General features: G+C 34.6%; 1 protein-coding gene across 2 annotated transcripts; it reads right to left on the reverse strand.

The window, feature by feature from the left end:
• Positions 1–50: 50 nt before the first annotated feature.
• On the reverse strand, positions 51–15920 carry ccdc177 (coiled-coil domain containing 177). Of its 2 annotated transcripts, none has more exons than XM_030126119.1 (3): positions 15547–15920; positions 11400–14788; positions 51–1222 (listed from the first exon to the last, which is right to left on the reverse strand). In XM_030126119.1, exon 2 carries the CDS (start codon positions 14774–14776, stop codon positions 12239–12241), a length of 2538 nt encoding a protein of 845 aa, XP_029981979.1. In that variant the 5' UTR covers positions 14777–14788; positions 15547–15920; the 3' UTR covers positions 51–1222; positions 11400–12238. The 2 variants fall into 2 exon arrangements, with proteins under 2 accessions (XP_029981979.1, XP_029981980.1); XM_030126120.1 differs by having other exon boundaries at positions 11394–14788.
• Between the last annotated feature and the right edge of the window lie 3361 nt (positions 15921–19281).

A 19281-nucleotide genomic window follows, 5' to 3' on the forward strand; every position in this document is an offset into this window, starting at 1 on the left:
ACAAAAACACAGTACAGAGCTACAGATACAGATCCTTAAGACAAAGTACGTTTATCTTGAAAAATGTTTTTATTCAGTTTGGATTGTATGCACAGATCATGTCATTGTCTTCAACGATAGGTTTGCAGTTTTTCAAGTCAACGCTGCAACAGATTTTACTCGCTGTAGTCATTCATCCTGCCCATACTGGTGGTTAGACGAGAAATATCCCGTTTCTAATTAGTCAGTGTTTGTATTTTTAGCATCAGATTCTCCTTTTATTACCTTCACTCCTCTGCACATCAGTCTGGTCCCTTTTCCATGAAGCAGGTTTACCGTATTGTACAGGGTTATTTATGGAGTTTGGCTCAGTTTTTTCAGTTACATAAAGCATCATTTTTCCAGCATGATTTTCCAGAGTAAATGAACGCTCAATTTGTTAATTGAAAGGAAGTGACTGACACTAGGAGCCTGGCTAATATCAGACCATAAAGCGCTGTCTGGAGAAAAAGAAAAAAAGTCTCACAAAAAAAAAAATGAACTCATTTAACTCATTTCACTGACTGCTGAAGCCTTGAATTTGCTTCAGATAATTTAAATGCACATTATGGTATCTTTTTAACAGCAAGCAAACTGTTTCAGTGTTATATGGGCAGGTGAATATACTTTTAAGACAAACGGGAAAATTGTAAATCTATGCTGTAACATAGGGTGAATGAAAACAATGATTTCAGAGATGTCTATTATAAACCTTGACCATTTCATTATTGCCACATCTTATCGTTCCTCGATGATGCAACTCCATGTAATTCACTAAAGCAAGCATTTATGATCATGTACAAATGATAACTTAACACCAGAAATTGTACAGAAAGAAAGCCCACATGTCTGGGTAAGGTAATGAGGAACATATTACGGACTGAACAACATGCCTTTATGCTAATAAAGCTGTGTTTGAACCTTGTACATGTCGTCTTTTTTTGTTTTGTTTTGTTTTTTTTTTTTGCAGGTAAAAGGCATTAGGTTAATACCTGGGCAAGAAATCACCTTTTTACTTCCTATTCTCAGCAGCACAAAAGATGGCACTATTACTAAAGAAACAAACAAACAGAAAATGTTGATATGGACGTATTTTCAGCAGAGACAGAAGTTTAACGGACTCATTGAACACATATTGTCGGTAGAAAGGCTCTGTTGGGGAGGATTGTAAGTATCATCATCAGCTCTTGCACATCACCAGGACCTGCAGGACAAAAAAATGCACAATGTAATTAGTGTGGGTGGAAATTATAGACTGTACAAGAGATACTGCAGTTTGTTATTCCTTTAAAGGCAATGAACAATAGATATATTTGAGAAGGGTTTATAGAAAAGCAAAAGAGTTAACGTCAAAAGAATACAGACGTCTGTGTAAAAGACCACATTTAATGGACTAAATTGTTTCACATCACATTATAAACGAACTTTTAATCATACTATACTATGATCTATTTTAACATCAAGCCATATTATTACAAAATTTCATGTTACATACAAAACTATGACCAAATTTAACATGATACTATTCTATGACCAAATATCACATTATACTATAATATGAAATTTGACATCATACTATACTGAGACCAAATTTTACGTCATACTATGACCAAATCTCACATCATACTATAATATGACCAAATTTCACATAATATTATACTATGACCAGATTTCACATCATAGTATACTATGACCAGATTTCACATCATACTATACTAAGGCCAAATTTTACATAATACTATATACTATGACCAAATTTCACATCATACTATAATATTGACTAAATTTTACATCAGACTATGACCAAAATTTACATCATACTACAATATAACCAAATTTCAAATCATACTATAATATGACCAAATTTTACATCATACTATAATATGACCAAATTTTACATCATACTATAATATGACCAAATTTCAAATCCTACTATAATATGACCAAATTTTTCATCATACTATAATATGACCAAATTTTACATCATACTATAATATGACCTAATTTCAAATCCTACTATAATATGACCAAATTTTACATCATACTATAATATGACCAAATTTTACATCATACTATGCTATGACCAAATTTCAAATCCTACTATAATATGACCAAATTTTACATCATACTATACTATGACCAAATTTCACATCATACTATACTAAGACCAAATTTCAAATCATACTACAATATAACCAAATTTCACATCATACTATAATATGACCAAATTTTACATCATACTATACTAAGACCAAATTTTACATCATACTATGACCAAATTGTACATTATACTATACTATGACCAAATTTTACATCATACTATACTATGACCAAATTTCACATCATACAATATGACCAAATTTTACATCATACTATGACCAAATTTTATATTATACTATAATATGACCAAATTTCACATCATACTATACTAAGGCCAAATTTTACATAATACTATATACTATGACCAAATTTCACATCATACTATAATATTGACTAAATTTTACATCAGACTATGACCAAAATTTACATCATACTACAATATAACCAAATTTCAAATCATACTATAATATGACCAAATTTTACATCATACTATAATATGACCAAATTTCAAATCCTACTATAATATGACCAAATTTTTCATCATACTATAATATGACCAAATTTTACATCATACTATAATATGACCAAATTTCAAATCCTACTATAATATGACCAAATTTTACATCATACTATAATATGACCAAATTTTACATCATACTATGCTATGACCAAATTTCAAATCCTACTATAATATGACCAAATTTTACATCATACTATACTATGACCAAATTTCACATCATACTATACTAAGACCAAATTTCAAATCATACTACAATATAACCAAATTTCACATCATACTATAATATGACCAACTTTTACATCATACTATACTAAGACCAAATTTTACATCATACTATGACCAAATTGTACATTATACTATACTATGACCAAATTTTACATCATACTATACTATGACCAAATTTCACATCATACAATATGACCAAATTTTACATCATACTATGACCAAATTTTATATTATACTATAATATGACCAAATTTCACATCATACTATACTAAGGCCAAATTTTACATAATACTATATACTATGACCAAATTTCACATCATACTATAATATTGACTAAATTTTACATCAGACTATGACCAAAATTTACATCATACTACAATATAACCAAATTTCAAATCATACTATAATATGACCAAATTTTACATCATACTATAATATGACCAAATTTCAAATCCTACTATAATGTGACCAAATTTTACATCATACTATAATATGACCAAATTTCACATCATACTATACTAAGACCAAATTTCACATAATACTATACTATGACCAAATTTCACATCATACTATAACATGACCAGATTTCACATCATAATATACTAAGGCCAAATTTTACATAATACTATATACTATGACCAAATTTCACATCATACTATAATATTAACTAAATTTTACATCAGACTATGACCAAAATTTACATCATACTACAATATAACCAAATTTCAAATCATACTATATGACCAAATTTTACATCATACTATAATATGACCAAATTTTACATCATACTATACTAAGACCAAATTTTACATAATACTATACTATGACCAAATTTCACATCATACAATATGACCAAATTTTACATCATACTATGACCAAATTTTATATTATACTATAATATGACCAAATTTCACATCATACTATACTAAGGCCAAATTTTACATAATACTATATACTATGACCAAATTTCACATCATACTATAATATTGACTAAATTTTACATCAGACTATGACCAAAATTTACATCATACTACAATATAACCAAATTTCAAATCATACTATAATATGACCAAATTTTACATCATACTATAATATGACCAAATTTCAAATCCTACTATAATGTGACCAAATTTTACATCATACTATAATATGACCAAATTTCACATCATACTATACTAAGACCAAATTTCACATAATACTATACTATGACCAAATTTCACATCATACTATAACATGACCAGATTTCACATCATAATATACTAAGGCCAAATTTTACATAATACTATATACTATGACCAAATTTCACATCATACTATAATATTAACTAAATTTTACATCAGACTATGACCAAAATTTACATCATACTACAATATAACCAAATTTCAAATCATACTATATGACCAAATTTTACATCATACTATAATATGACCAAATTTTACATCATACTATACTAAGACCAAATTTTACATAATACTATACTATGACCAAATTTCACATCATACTATAACATGACCAGATTTCACATCATAATATACTAAGGCCAAATTTTACATAATACTATATACTATGACCAAATTTCACATCATACTATAATATTAACTAAATTTTACATCAGACTATGACCAAAATTTACATCATACTACAATATAACCAAATTTCAAATCATACTATATGACCAAATTTTACATCATACTATAATATGACCAAATTTTACATCATACTATACTAAGACCAAATTTTACATCATACTATGACCAAATTGTACATTATACTATACTATGACCAAATTTTACATCATACTATACTATGACCAAATTTCACATCATACAATATGACCAAATTTTACATCATACTATGACCAAATTTTATATTATACTATAATATGACCAAATTTCACATCATACTATACTAAGACCAAATTTCACATAATACTATACTATGACCAAATTTCACATCATACTATAACATGACCAGATTTCACATCATACTATACTAAGGCCAAATTTTACATAATACTATATACTATGACCAAATTTCACATCATACTATAATATTGACTAAATTTTACATCAGACTATGACCAAAATTTACATCATACTACAATATAACCAAATTTCAAATCATACTATAATATGACCAAATTTTACATCATACTATAATATGACCAAATTTTACATCATACTATGCTATGACCAAATTTCAAATCCTACTATAATATGACCAAATTTCAAATCCTACTATAATATGACCAAATTTTACATCATACTATACTATGACCAAATTTCACATCATACTATACTAAGACCAAATTTCAAATCATACTACAATATAACCAAATTTCACATCATACTATAATATGACCAAATTTTACATCATACTATACTAAGACCAAATTTTACATCATACTATGACCAAATTGTACATCATACTATGACCAAATTTTATATTATACTATAATATGACCAAATTTCACATCATACTATACTAAGGCCAAATTTTACATAATACTATATACTATGACCAAATTTCACATCATACTATAATATTGACCAAATTTTACATCAGACTATGACCAAAATTTACATCATACTACAATATAACCAAATTTCACATCATACTATAATATGACCAAATTTCAAATCATACTATAATATGACCAAATTTTACATCATACTATAATATGACCAAATTTTACATCATACTATGCTATGACCAAATTTCAAATCATACTATAATATGACCAAATTTTACATCATACTATAATATGACCAAATTTCAAATCATACTACAATATAACCAAATTTCACATCATACTATAATATGACCAAATTTCACATCATACTATACTAAAACCAAATTTCACATCATACTATGACCAAATTGTACATTATACTATACTATGACCAAATTTTGCATCATACTATACTATGACCAAATTTTACATCATACTATACTAGGACCAAATTTCACATCATACAATATGACCAAATTTTACATTATACTATGACCAAATTTTATATCATACTATAATATGACCAAATTTCACATCATACTATACTATGACCAAATTTCAAATCATACTACAATATAACCAAATTTTACATCATGCTATACTAAGACCAAATTTTACATCATACTATGACCAAATTTTACATTATACTATGACCAAATTTTACATTATACTATACTAGGACCAAATTTTACATCATACTATGACCAAATTGTACATTATACTATACTATGACCAAATTTTACATCATACTATACTAGGACCAAATTTCACATCATACAATATGACCAAATTTTACATTATACTATGACCAAATTTTACATCGTACTATACTATGACCAAATTTTATATCATACTATAATATGACCAAATTTCAAATCATACTACAATATAACCAAATTTTACATCATACTATACTAAGACCAAATTTTACATCATACTATGACCAAATTTTTCATTATACTATACTATGACCAAATTTTACATCTTACTATTCTATGACCAAATTTTACATCATACTATGACCAAATTTTATATCATACTATAATATGACCAAATTTCACATCATACAATATGACCAAATTTTACATCATACTATGACCAAATTTTAAATCATAGTATACTAGGACCAAATTTCACATCATACAATATGACCAAATTTTACATCATACTATGACCAAATTTCACATCATACTATGATATGACCAAATTTCACATCATACTATAACATGACCAGATTTCACATCATACTATACTAAGGCCAAATTTTACATAATACTATATACTATGACCAAATTTCACATCATACTATACTAAGGCCAAATTTTACATAATACTATATACTATGACCAGATTTCACATCATACTATACTAAGGCCAAATTTTACATAATACTATATACTATGACCAAATTTCACATCATACTATAATATTGACCAAATTTTACATCAGACTATGACCAAAATTTACATCATACTATAATATGACCAAATTTCAAATCATACTATAATATGACCAAATTTTACATCATACTATAATATGACCAAATTTTACATCATACTATGCTATGACCAAATTTCAAATCATACTATAATATGACCAAATTTTACATCATACTATAATATGACCAAATTTCAAATCATACTATAATATGACCAAATTTCACATCATACTATAATATGACCAAATTTTATATCATACTATAATATGACCAAATTTTACATCATACTATGACCAAATTTCACATACTATACAATGACCAAATTTCACATCATACTATACTAAGACCAAATTTCACATCATACTATAATATGACCAAATTTTACATCATACTATACTAAGACCAAATTTTACATCATACTATGACCAAATTGTACATTATACTATACTATGACCAAATTTTACATCATACTATACTATGACCAAATTTTACATCATACTATACTAGGACCAAATTTCACATCATACAATATGACCAAATTTTACATTATACTATGACCAAATTTTACATCGTACTATACTATGACCAAATTTTATATCATACTATAATATGACCAAATTTCACATCATACTATGATATGACCAAATTTCACATCATACTATAACATGACCAGATTTCACATCATACTATACTAAGGCCAAATTTTACATAATACTATATACTATGACCAAATTTCACATCATACTATAATATTGACCAAATTTTACATCAGACTATGACCAAAATTTACATCATACTATAATATGACCAAATTTCAAATCATACTATAATATGACCAAATTTTACATCATACTATAATATGACCAAATTTTACATCATACTATGCTATGATCAAATTTCAAATCATACTATAATATGACCAAATTTTACATCATACTATAACATGACCAAATTTCAAATTATACTATAATATGACCAAATTTTACATCATACTATAATATGACCAAATTTCAAATTATACTATAATATGACCAAATTTTACATCATACTATAATATGTCCAAATTTTACATCATACTATACTAAGACCAAATTTCAAATCATACTACAATATAACCAAATTTCACATCATACTATAATATGACCAAATTTTACATCATACAATGACCAAATTTCACATCATACTATACTAAGACCAAATTTCACATCATACTATAATATGACCAAATTTTACATCATACTATACTAAGACCAAATTTTACATCATACTATGACCAAATTGTACATTATACTATACTATGACCAAATTTTACATCATACTATACTATGACCAAATTTTACATCATACTATACTATGACCAAATTTCACATCATACAATATGACCAAATTTTACATTATACTATGACCAAATTTTACATCGTACTATACTATGACCAAATTTTATATCATACTATAATATGACCAAATTTCACATCATACTATACTAAGACCAAATTTCACATCATACTATACTAAGGCCAAATTTTACATAATACTATATACTATGACCAAATTTCACATCATACTATAATATTGACCAAATTTTACATCAGACTATGACCAAAATTTACATCATACTATACTATGACCAAATTTCAAATAATACTACAATATAACCAAATTTCACATCATACTATAATATGACCAAATTTCACATCATACTATACTATGACCAAATTTCACATCATACTATACTATGACCAAATTTTACATTATACTATGACCAAATTTTCCATCATACTATGAAACTATACTATGACCAAATTTTACATCATACTATACTATGACCAAATTTTACATCATACAATATGACCAAATTTTACATCATACTATGACCAAATTTTACATCATACTATACTATGACCAAATTATATAATGGTTTAATTTTAATGACTAACTCTACCTAAAAATCTGCTGTGTCCATACTGCAGTTTTCACTGTTCATCCTAAGTCATCATCATGAATATCTAAAATCTGCCTTCTCATCCCTCTGACCTTACATCTCCTCTCTGTGATAATCTGGCAGGAACACTGCGGCCTGGTCAGTGCTGTAAGCCTGTCTGCTCCTCTAATGCTGCACTTCAGATTCATTCTGCATTTTATGTCTGCTTAGTGATGTTACTAAGTGAATGTTGGCTGCAAGAGTGGGATCATGCACAATGACTGGAGACATTTTAAAAATTTGTTATCCTATGAGTTTAAATGTGTTAAGTGGATAAAATTATATTGTCTAATACATGTCAATATACTGTATATGTTGACCATAACACTCTGCAAAGAAACTACCAGAGCAAGTGAGCCTCCTCTGCTGAGAAGCTAGTGGCCTCATATTCCCACGCACTCTCTCTGCTCAGTCATTCACCTCCCACTGTTTCATCCCGATTGAGATCACTATGGTAACAGCAACATCTGAGGGTAAAAACCCATGTGTATCACTCATTCTTTTTTTAATCTCAGAGATTGTAGGATTAGTGCAGCCAGAGGCCTTTAATGCCTGGTGTTGGCTTGCATGAGTTGTTTTTTCTGTCTGTGCAGTGTCCTGTAGGGGTGAGTGTGCCCCCAGATTGTTGCTCTAAATTGTTTAACAACCAAGCCTCTTATGATGATAAAATAATCCAATAGCTCATACCATTGCCACGTTCTTAAAAAATTAAATGTATTGAATTTGAATGATTTCAATAAACATGCCCTTCTAAAACTCATCTATAAATGGTGACATAATTGAGCTCCTCAGCTGCTTGGTGATCTGGTGCTTCTTGTTAATTTTAGGCCAAGTGATAACAAAAGTGTATAGTAAGTGTAGTGAATAGTGGTAACTATAATGAGTCCTTAGATAAATTTAGTTGATCATCATATAGAGCCCTTTTCAGAACGCTAAGTGGAACCTGACTGACCTTTTTGAGAATCAAACCGAAAGTAAAAAGGAGAATCAGTCATTTAGACATGAACGATCTGTCTTACAGTGGTATTATAGTTTTTGTCATGGACATTATTCTGTTTTTGCTTAGTTTTGAATTCATTTACTCATTGTTGCATGTATGCAGAACAGACTTCATGTACATGTTGCGTTTCATGGATATTAACAACCCCCCCAGGAAAGGCATTGCAGGTTAGCTTGTGTGTCACATCAATTGATGCTACATACCTGTCCCTATAGGAATAAACATAAACAAAATAAATGATAGGCAACTGCATTTAACAAAACAAAAGACACTGCATAAATCCTCATAAAATGCTATCTAATGTTTTATATGACTTGCACTACATGTAACATATGTGATCCAGGTATGACAAAAAAGGTGTTTTGTAGGTATTCATAATGGTACTTTAGTTTGTCATCTCCCTGGAAAATGGCCAAAAAATACTGATAAGCAATTTTTCACTTGTATGTATGTATTAATTTTATATCTAAAGAAACAATTCACCAAAGAGAACATATGACCTAGATAGAACAGGGGTGTCAAACTCATTTTAGTTCAGGGGCTACATACAGCCCAGTATGATCCTGGTAAAACAATAGCATAACTAGAAGCACTCGGAGAGCACAGACCTCCGCCAAGGCTGATCAGTGCCCCCCCCCCCCCCCCCCCGATCACCACCAAAATTTAATCATTTCTTCCTTATCCCATTTCCAACAAACCCTGAAAATTTCATCCAAATCTGTCCATAACTTTTTGAGTTATGTTGCACACTAACGGACAGACAAACAAACAAACAGACAAACAAACAGACAAACAAACAAACCCCGGCAAAAACATAACCTCCTTGGCAGAGGTAATAACCTGTAAAAAATGTCAGCTCCAAATTTTCCTTGATGTTTTAGAGCGAAAAAGTAAAATTACATGAAGGAAAATGTTCACATCTACAAACTATCCTTTAAAAAATGTGAATAACATGAACAACCTGAAATTTCTTAAGAAAAATAAGTGCAATTTTAAAAATATTACACCTCATCTTATCGTTAACACATGTGCATTGCAACATGCAGATTGCAGTTGTTCATATATACTAGGGCACAAAACATTTTTTAAGAGGCATAATAAAAATGCTAAAATGCAAACATGCACTTAGTTCTCATAAGATATTTCAAGTTGTTCATATTTGTTCAGGTTACTCATATTTATTTTTTAAAGGAAAGTTTCTAAATCTAAACATTTTTGTGTAGTTTTACTTCTTCTGAACTAAAACAAACAGAAAAATTTGGAGTAGTCATTATTTATTGGTTATTATGATCGTATTTTACTGGTCTGACACACCTTGAGATCACAATGGGCTGTTTGTGGCTCCTGAACTAAAATGATTTTACCACCCCTGATTGTTAATATCTTCAGTGTAATAATTGCAATTCACAAATCCATCCCCCGGACCACAGTGGGCCCTTTGGTGGGCTGGTTTTGACCCGTATGTTTGACACCCCTGAACTAGAAGTTATGGGTCCTAATACCAAAGTTTGGTGACAGTGTGACAGTAAAACACATAAATATACAAACACAAACAGACAACCACAAGTCATTTCATGAGGACTTTAAAGAAATAGAAACCTGTACCTGTTGACCTTGTCATAACCACCAAGCGGATGTCATCGACTCATGACATGGCTGTTTCTCAGAGCACTGTTTACTGCAATCTGATGTGAAGAGCAGAGATGGAGGGAGACCTTGACGGTAGTTTATGCTGCAAAATCGTCCTCTGATGCTTCATCAGCATGAGGCTGCTGCACACAGCCCTCCTGTGCTGCATTGTCAGCGGTTAGTTACAGACATGTGTCCTGCCCAGAGCTTTCTCTCTGCAGAGGCTCCACGCTACATCAAGCTGTGTCACTTTGTGTACAAAAGGTTCTTCATTTGCTCAGGAGGGGGGGGGGTGTAGAACCATTGCATGTTTTATGCTTAAATTTTCCCCACAGGAATGCTTCCTTAAAAGCCTCTGCAGTTGTCATGGAGTTGTGCTTCCTGGTAAACAATGACTCTTTTCATTCCAGCACAGCTTTCAATCCAGTAGCTGAGACAAACACAGCAGAGGGCAAAGTGAAAGAGAGAGGAAGGGTTGTGTTGCTGGACAAGGCAGCTCTCTCTATGTGTTCATCCATAATGAAGTGTACTGTAAGTCCAACTGCACAGGTTTTGAGAACAGCTGACATATACTTTGCAGTCTCTTTACATCCATGATACAAAATGATGTTTCGATTTGGTTTACTTTGATAGGAATTATGGTTAAAAAAAATTATTATCAAATCAACAGATGGAAAAAGATATGTGAAAAAATAACACTAACTGTTATGGGTTTTTACAAGAAGAGGGGTAAAGCTGTTTAGTGACGAGGGCCATAATGGAGGCAAGTGCCAGACACATGACCAGAAGTATGGAGTCCACAAAAAACTCATGGTTTATTTTTCATCCAAGCTGGCTTTGAGCTGAGCTTCCAGGGCCATTTTATCAAAAGTACGCATGTTTGTCTCTTCCCGCACTTTGTCTCGGACATGGAAAGAGGCTCGGGCCACAGAACGGGCGCTTTCCAGCACCGCTTTCTTCTCCTTGAAGATCTGCTCACTCTTTTCCAGTTTCCTCTCGATGGACTGCAGCAGCTCCAGACGCCTCTGCTTCTCCTCATCCTCCACCCTCTGCCTGTTGAGTTTCTGAAGCCGTTCTTTCTCCTGCCTGCTCTGGATGGCCCGTTGAGCTTTCTCCTTGGCCTTCTCCTCTGCCACCAAAGCGGCCTGTTGGGCTCGTTTCTCTGCCTCCTTGACCCGAGTGGCCAGAAGCTGCTGCTGCTGCTTCTCACGCCTCTCTGCAGCCTTGCGTGCTTTTTGGATTTGCTTGTCTTCACGCTTGGCTTTCTCTTTCAGCTCCTGCCCTCGTCGTTCAACGATCTGTTCATAATTCTCCAGGGAGCGACTCAGCTTCTCCTCTGCTGCCCTTCTAGTCTCCTCTCTCTCCTCCTGCTCCCTACGGGCGATCTCCTGTATTATGGCAGCGTGGCGCCTTCGTTCTGCTTTGTTTAGACCCCGTCTCTCCTCCTGACACTGGTGCTCCTTCTCCTGCCTCTTCAACTCAGCCATGGTGAGCTTCTCCTTCAGCAGCAGTCTCTCCTGCTCCAGCATGGCTGCCCTCTCCTCCTCCAGGGCCTTCAGGTTCTGTTCCTGAAGGGCTTTTTTGTGCTTCTCCTCTCGTGCTGCTTGTTGTAAGCGCTGCAGACGGTTGCGCTCCTGCTGTTCTGCTAGTTCCTTCCACCGCTCCTCATTCTCCTCAGCCTGTCGAAGCTTGGCGGCCGCAGACTGCCGTTCCTGCTGGCTAAGTCTTCGCTGGCGTATGGAAACCTGGGTTTGCCACACTCGCTGGCACTGAAGCACAGCACGCTGTTTCTCTCTGTCTTCCTGCTCTCGTCGAAGCTCCTCCATTCGCCGCTCACTATCCCACTGAAGGTGAGCTACGTAACGGGTCTGGCTCATGATGTCTTCTTCTTGGTATCTGGCGAGCATCAAAGCTGCAATCTTGCGATCGCGTTCAGACACAGCCTTTAACCCTCGACGCTTGACCTCCTTCACTATTCGCTCCACCTTCTGTGTGGTCTGAGGAGAGTGGCTCAAGTCTCCAAGGCTCAAACTGCGACCCATCAGAGAGTTGAACGTGGCCAGGGTACGAGCTCGGGGGCTGGAGACCTTCGCCCAGTGATCTCGTGCACCATCCCAACTGTAAGAAGAAGAAGCACCTGACTCAGATGAGGTGCATGTAGTAGTTGTGGTGGTGGAGGCGGAGGAGAAGACCGGATCCATCTTGCGTTGTAAGGATTCCAGTGAATGGCTTTTTCCTCGCACCTTAGAGTGAAAGCCAAAGTGTCCATTATGCTGAATGAACGCTCCTCCAGTTACACCATTAAGTGGAGTCCCAGTGCTCTGAACTGCAGGCTTCGACACTGATGAGGTTAACGTAGTGTTGGCTCTGGGAAAAGATGGAGGTTTTGGTGTTGATCTGGGGAACGTGTTTGAAGACTTACCACCAGAGGCCTTCCTGACAACTGGTGGAGGACCCGATGAAACTCGTGTTGGTTTCATTTGCTCTATGGAAGAGGACAAATTCTTGACAAACCCCTGGTAAACACCCTTGGAGACTGTGGAAGTTTTTGAAGATGGAGTAGTTCCTGAATTGTTAGATTTAGGGGATGTGCTGAGAGCGGAGGCCGGGGCTTTAGATAAAACAGCTGTGCCTGTTTTAGATGTTGGAGCTGCTGCTGTGGCTTTAGATGATGGTCCAAAATCAGGGGCTGAGCCGGAGGTCACTTGCCCAGACTTAGATGTAGGAGTTGAAGCAGATGGGTCTTTATGGTGCTGCTCCACAGAATCTGATGATACACTGCTGCTATTGACTGCAGCCTGCAGAATCCTCCTTTTTTCTTCCCTAACAATCCTCTCTCTCTCCTCTCTGCACTGCCTCAACTTCGCATGCCTGTCCCTCTCATAGACTTCAAATAACCCTGTTGCAACACGCATGGAGCGTCCAGGAGCCTCTCGAGCAAAGTCAGACAGCGGGCGTGGCAGGAGCTCCACAGGTTTGACCCCACATCGCGCACAGGCCTCCAGAGAGCGGGGGCTTGTTAACACATAGCGGCTTCCCTCTGCAGCAGGGGAGTCAAAGTTGTAGAGGTCCAGGTACAGTTTGGGGGGTGCATCTGTGTCAGTCTGAGTCTGTGGTTGCTGTGGTGGGACCTCCTGAGAAGCAGGGTCTGGAGCTGCCGGAGTCGCTGCATGACAAGGGCTGGGCTCAGAACTGCCGGTGGGCGGCGTCTCAAAACCGGCATCCCCGTCGTCCTCTGTTGTCGTGCCATCGGTTTGATCTGGCAGACGAGGGTCTTCAGCTGCCACCACTGGTGCGTCCAGCTGTGGGCCTTTACACTTCGTCTGCTCCTCAGCCTCCGAGGGGTCGACCATAGTTGGCTGATACTGCAGGCAGAGAGGGAGGGGGGCGACGGAGGGTAGATGAAAGGGGGTGGGTGTGGTGACACATGAGAGGAAAATAGTGGGAAGAGGTTTCAATTAGAGGATTATAGCATTCAGTCTAGAGCTTAAGAGATATGCAGTCTGCAGGGGGAGGGTCAAAACGCAGATTCAGAGATGCACGCATGCATGAACCCATATTCATGCACTCAGTGATGTTACACCAGATGAGACATTTACCTCCAGGGAAGTGACATAACACACAAAACCACCACTGTCCTTTAATAGAGAATCTATTTTTGGCAGAGTTACTAGGCTGAGAGAATTTGATTACTCATAGCAATATTTTTCACTCTACATCCCACAATCAACCTACAAATGCCTTATAAATATCCCTGCCTTATAAATGCATAAGTATCTCATAGTAAAAAGTGTGATTGGGGTGTTTTAGATTAGATTCAGCCACATAAACAAGCACAGCCCAGGCTATTCTTCCCCTCAGTGCTCCCTCTCATATGGTCACTCCATGTCCAAAACACTGAAGGCCTAGACTTTTCCACATCATCAGAACATGGAGATAATATGTGCACAATCAACGCATTAGGACAGCTGAACAAGACATTTAAAGCTGATACAAGCAAAGATGAGGCTGCTGTTTGCGGTGGTGTTACAAAGACAGCATATTCTGTTTCATCACCTCCTTTGGTTACAATTGGATGCGCAAAAAAAAAAAAAAAAAAAAAAAATCACCAACATCTACAAACCTGCCAGTTCGCAAAACGTTTTCAGAACCGGTGCTTTGTTCCCCTTTAATCCGTGCAGCTCCCGTTGTTTCCTGCATAATATCAGGTTTCAAAAGAAAAGGCTCAGGCCGTGGAGCATCACATCGTCACAACCTCAGCATCACGACAGACACAGACGGAGGATTTCGCAGCCTGTCGGTCAAACTGATCTGGGATCGGTCACCTCTAAAACACTAAAACCCTCTCCAGACTAACAGGTTTAAGGTTTACACGGTGGAAGAAATAAGACTGCTCTGCTTCCCGGTCTCCCCTCAGCAAAGTGCATCCAGTAAACATCCGCACCTGCTGTTCAGCATCCCTCCATCCCAGCATCCTTAGCTCCGCCTGCTTGTGGCGAAAATACTAAAAATACCGTCTGCAATTAACTAAGCGCATGTCCACTCTATATGCATGCATTGAACAAGACTTAATGGTATTAGCCTTAAGCAAACACCCTCCTATACCTCCATACTATATTTATTTGTCTTTGTAATAATAATAATAATGATAATAAATGAGTGAAATGGTGAACTCTTTTGTTGCACTTGATAATAACCTTAGAACCCAAACCTGCAAAATTAAGTGAATTCAACTTAAATGTATGACAAATTTTAACATTTTTAAAATCGATTTGTGTAGGTTTGCTCCTTAAAACTCATACTACCGTATACAACAGCTCCATCTGCCATAAAACACACTGTAATTACCAAAAACAGCCGCTAGAGGGCACCACGCTGCCATGTATTTATGCTCTGGCCTCAGAAAATGATATATTTTCTATTTTTTTAAGCCATTTTAGTTTTATATTCAACTTAAATTGCTGTATATATCTGCATACTTTACCTTTTCAAATATATTTACTGAAAAAAATAAGTGTTTACGTGTTGTCGTCCATAAGGATATGACAGAATAAAATGGCAAGGGATGAATAAGTGAAATGGATGAATGGATAAATAATGACTGTAGGAGCTATTTGTCGGTTTAGTTTTTTGTTTAAAGTTAATGTACCGTTTTTTGTTTACTAACTTTGTATTTATTTATTTTTTTTCTTTTTTTGCTAATTGTTTATTTTTTGTTTGTTTAATATTTATCCAATCCAATCCAACTTTATTTGTAAAGCACCTTAAAACAACTGCAGTGGACCAAAGTGCTGTACAGAAGAAAAATTAAAACCAAAATAGAAGTATAAAATACAGAATAGATTTAAAGACATAGAAAGTGTACAAAAACAAACAAAAAGAAAGTGCTATACAGAATAAATAAAACCCAAATAAAAAGAATAAAATACAAGAATAGATTAAAAACCATACAATGCACATTATATACATTTAGAATATATTTTTTGATTTTTCTGGTTATTGTTTTCATTCTTTGGTATTTAGCACCTTTTTGTTTTGTGTTTTCTTATTGGTTTAGACCGTGGGCACCTGGGTATAAATAGGGAGCACAAAGTTAGACCAGCATGCACCTGGGTGGGCCTATGGTTTTTTTTACCAGACAGTCAGACAGGAGAGACAACACAAAAGGCCTTAGTCATTGTTTGCCTGCAAAATCTTGAAAATAAACCACTTGAACTACATCTATGATATGGACATTGTATTTTTGACTGCGTAAACCACAAACCCATGGTGCATCTAGTGATTATTTGAGTTATATTAAAGTCTTATGTTCAGTCACCTTTAAGTTGATTTAATTTTGATGACAAATAACCACTACAATGACTGAGAACATTATTCCCATAATTCTGTCTTTACAAGTACACCTACAACCGCTAATACTGAAGATCAAACTTCCACACATGTTACTAGTGTTGTGTCTAACAACTAAGGGGAAAATATTCATCTAGTAACGCAAAGCAAGTTAATACTAGTACTAGTAGTATAGCACCCTTCAACCAGAACATCAAAAACATGTAAATCAATATAAAACAACAAAAATTTAAAAATGTAAAATGCACTGTTAAAAAAATCATATATATATAATAAATAAAGGAGTAAAGTCACAATGTGGAGTTAAAAGTGATGCCAAACAGGAGTTTTCAGTCTTGACATAAAAGAATGAAGAGTTCTAGCTGATCCACCAGTTCTCCAGGAGTTAATTTCAGATATGTGGGCTATAAAAACTGAATGCTTTTTTTTTTCTCCCCCCATGTTTGGTTTTAAGTCTCGGAAACAGAAAGTAGACCTGCTCCAGATGAGGAGCAGCATGTCAGAAATATATCTACAAACAGACCTACAAATACTGCTGAAAGGAGGAAATGGATGTCATCTCCATTCTCTTTTTCTGTGGCTACTTTCTTTCACAATAAACAAATGTATGATATTTAACACTCAGAAACAGATTTTGCATTGAATTGTGTGTCTGCATGTGTGGGTCTATAAACTGCAAGGAACAAATGTAATTCCATATTAGATGGAAAACAGCAATGGCATACTGCAGGAACAAATGTTAGACAAAGGCTTTGACCAACCGTGAAAGACTTGAAACAACTTTATAAGATCCAGGTTGATGGTTCAGTTCACTTTGAGGGAAAAGCTGTCAGCCAGCTTCAGGTTTTGAAGTAAAATAACTGACACCAGCTCTTCAACAACAGCCCAGGCAGTATGTTATTGAACTAGTATTAATCCACGATGATGATGATGATGATGATGATGAGGACTCTTAATATTTGCATAAATGTAATACATGGAAACATGCATAAACTTGCATTTCCTTTTGGAGGTTTTGTGAAAATGTGGTAAAGTTTTCCAAACATTTGGGTGAAAACCAGTTTGATAATCAGTGAATTGATGTTAATTCACAGCTCAGGCATGTGAAGGGTGTAAATACTGATATAACTGTGTTTATGAAATAACACACCATCCATCTTGTGCATATTGCAGTAAAATTTTGCACGAGGATGAATATATACTGATTCACTGTTACCACTTGTGAAAACTGAACAGATGGTAGAGCTTTTAAAGACTTGGTGTCTTATCTTCACATTGACGATGATGTAATAATCACTAAAAAAGTGCACTCAGAGAACGCAGACCTGATCCAAAGCAATATTAAACCCCACAATATGAGTAAACCACATACAAAAGACACATTATAGTCTGTGTTTTCCTGCTTTTAGTCAGTCAGTGTCACTGGTTAGTCTATCAACTAATGATTATATAGCTTCTGTACTTTTTTGGTTCTAAATCATTAGTTAATGGATATTTATTTAATTTTTTAAGATGTAGTCATTAACTTTCTGACTTATAAATTAACCTGGGGTTCTCCACAGTTAATGTAAGTGGAAAAAAACAAGTTCAGACTCCTTAAAAGAATCAGCTCATGTCCTTCAATTCAACTAAGCTTCATGGAAATTAGTGCGTGCAGACAGACAGACAGACAGACAGACAGACAGACCAGTGGGAGTGATCACATGACCTCCTTTGCAGATGTGCAACATCGCAGAAAATGGGGGGGGGACAAACTTCACACTCTTAACTCTGGCAAAAATGTATTCCAAACTTCTGTCAAATCTAATGTAAGGCTTCAGTGTCTGAAAAAGGCAAATAAATCATTGGTCCTAGAGGTGCCAGAGCCTTTTAATTTTAAAACATTGCATATTTCAGTCAATTAATGTATGAAGTAAGTGCCAATTACTAATGTGAAGTAATCATGTAAAGCCAAACCATGGTGATTTCCTCAATGGTTGACTCATGATATTACATTTATTCATATATT

The sequence above is a fragment of the Sphaeramia orbicularis genome, chromosome 22 (genome assembly GCF_902148855.1).
Source record: "Sphaeramia orbicularis chromosome 22, fSphaOr1.1, whole genome shotgun sequence".
In the NCBI taxonomy this organism is placed as follows: domain Eukaryota; kingdom Metazoa; phylum Chordata; class Actinopteri; order Kurtiformes; family Apogonidae; genus Sphaeramia; species Sphaeramia orbicularis.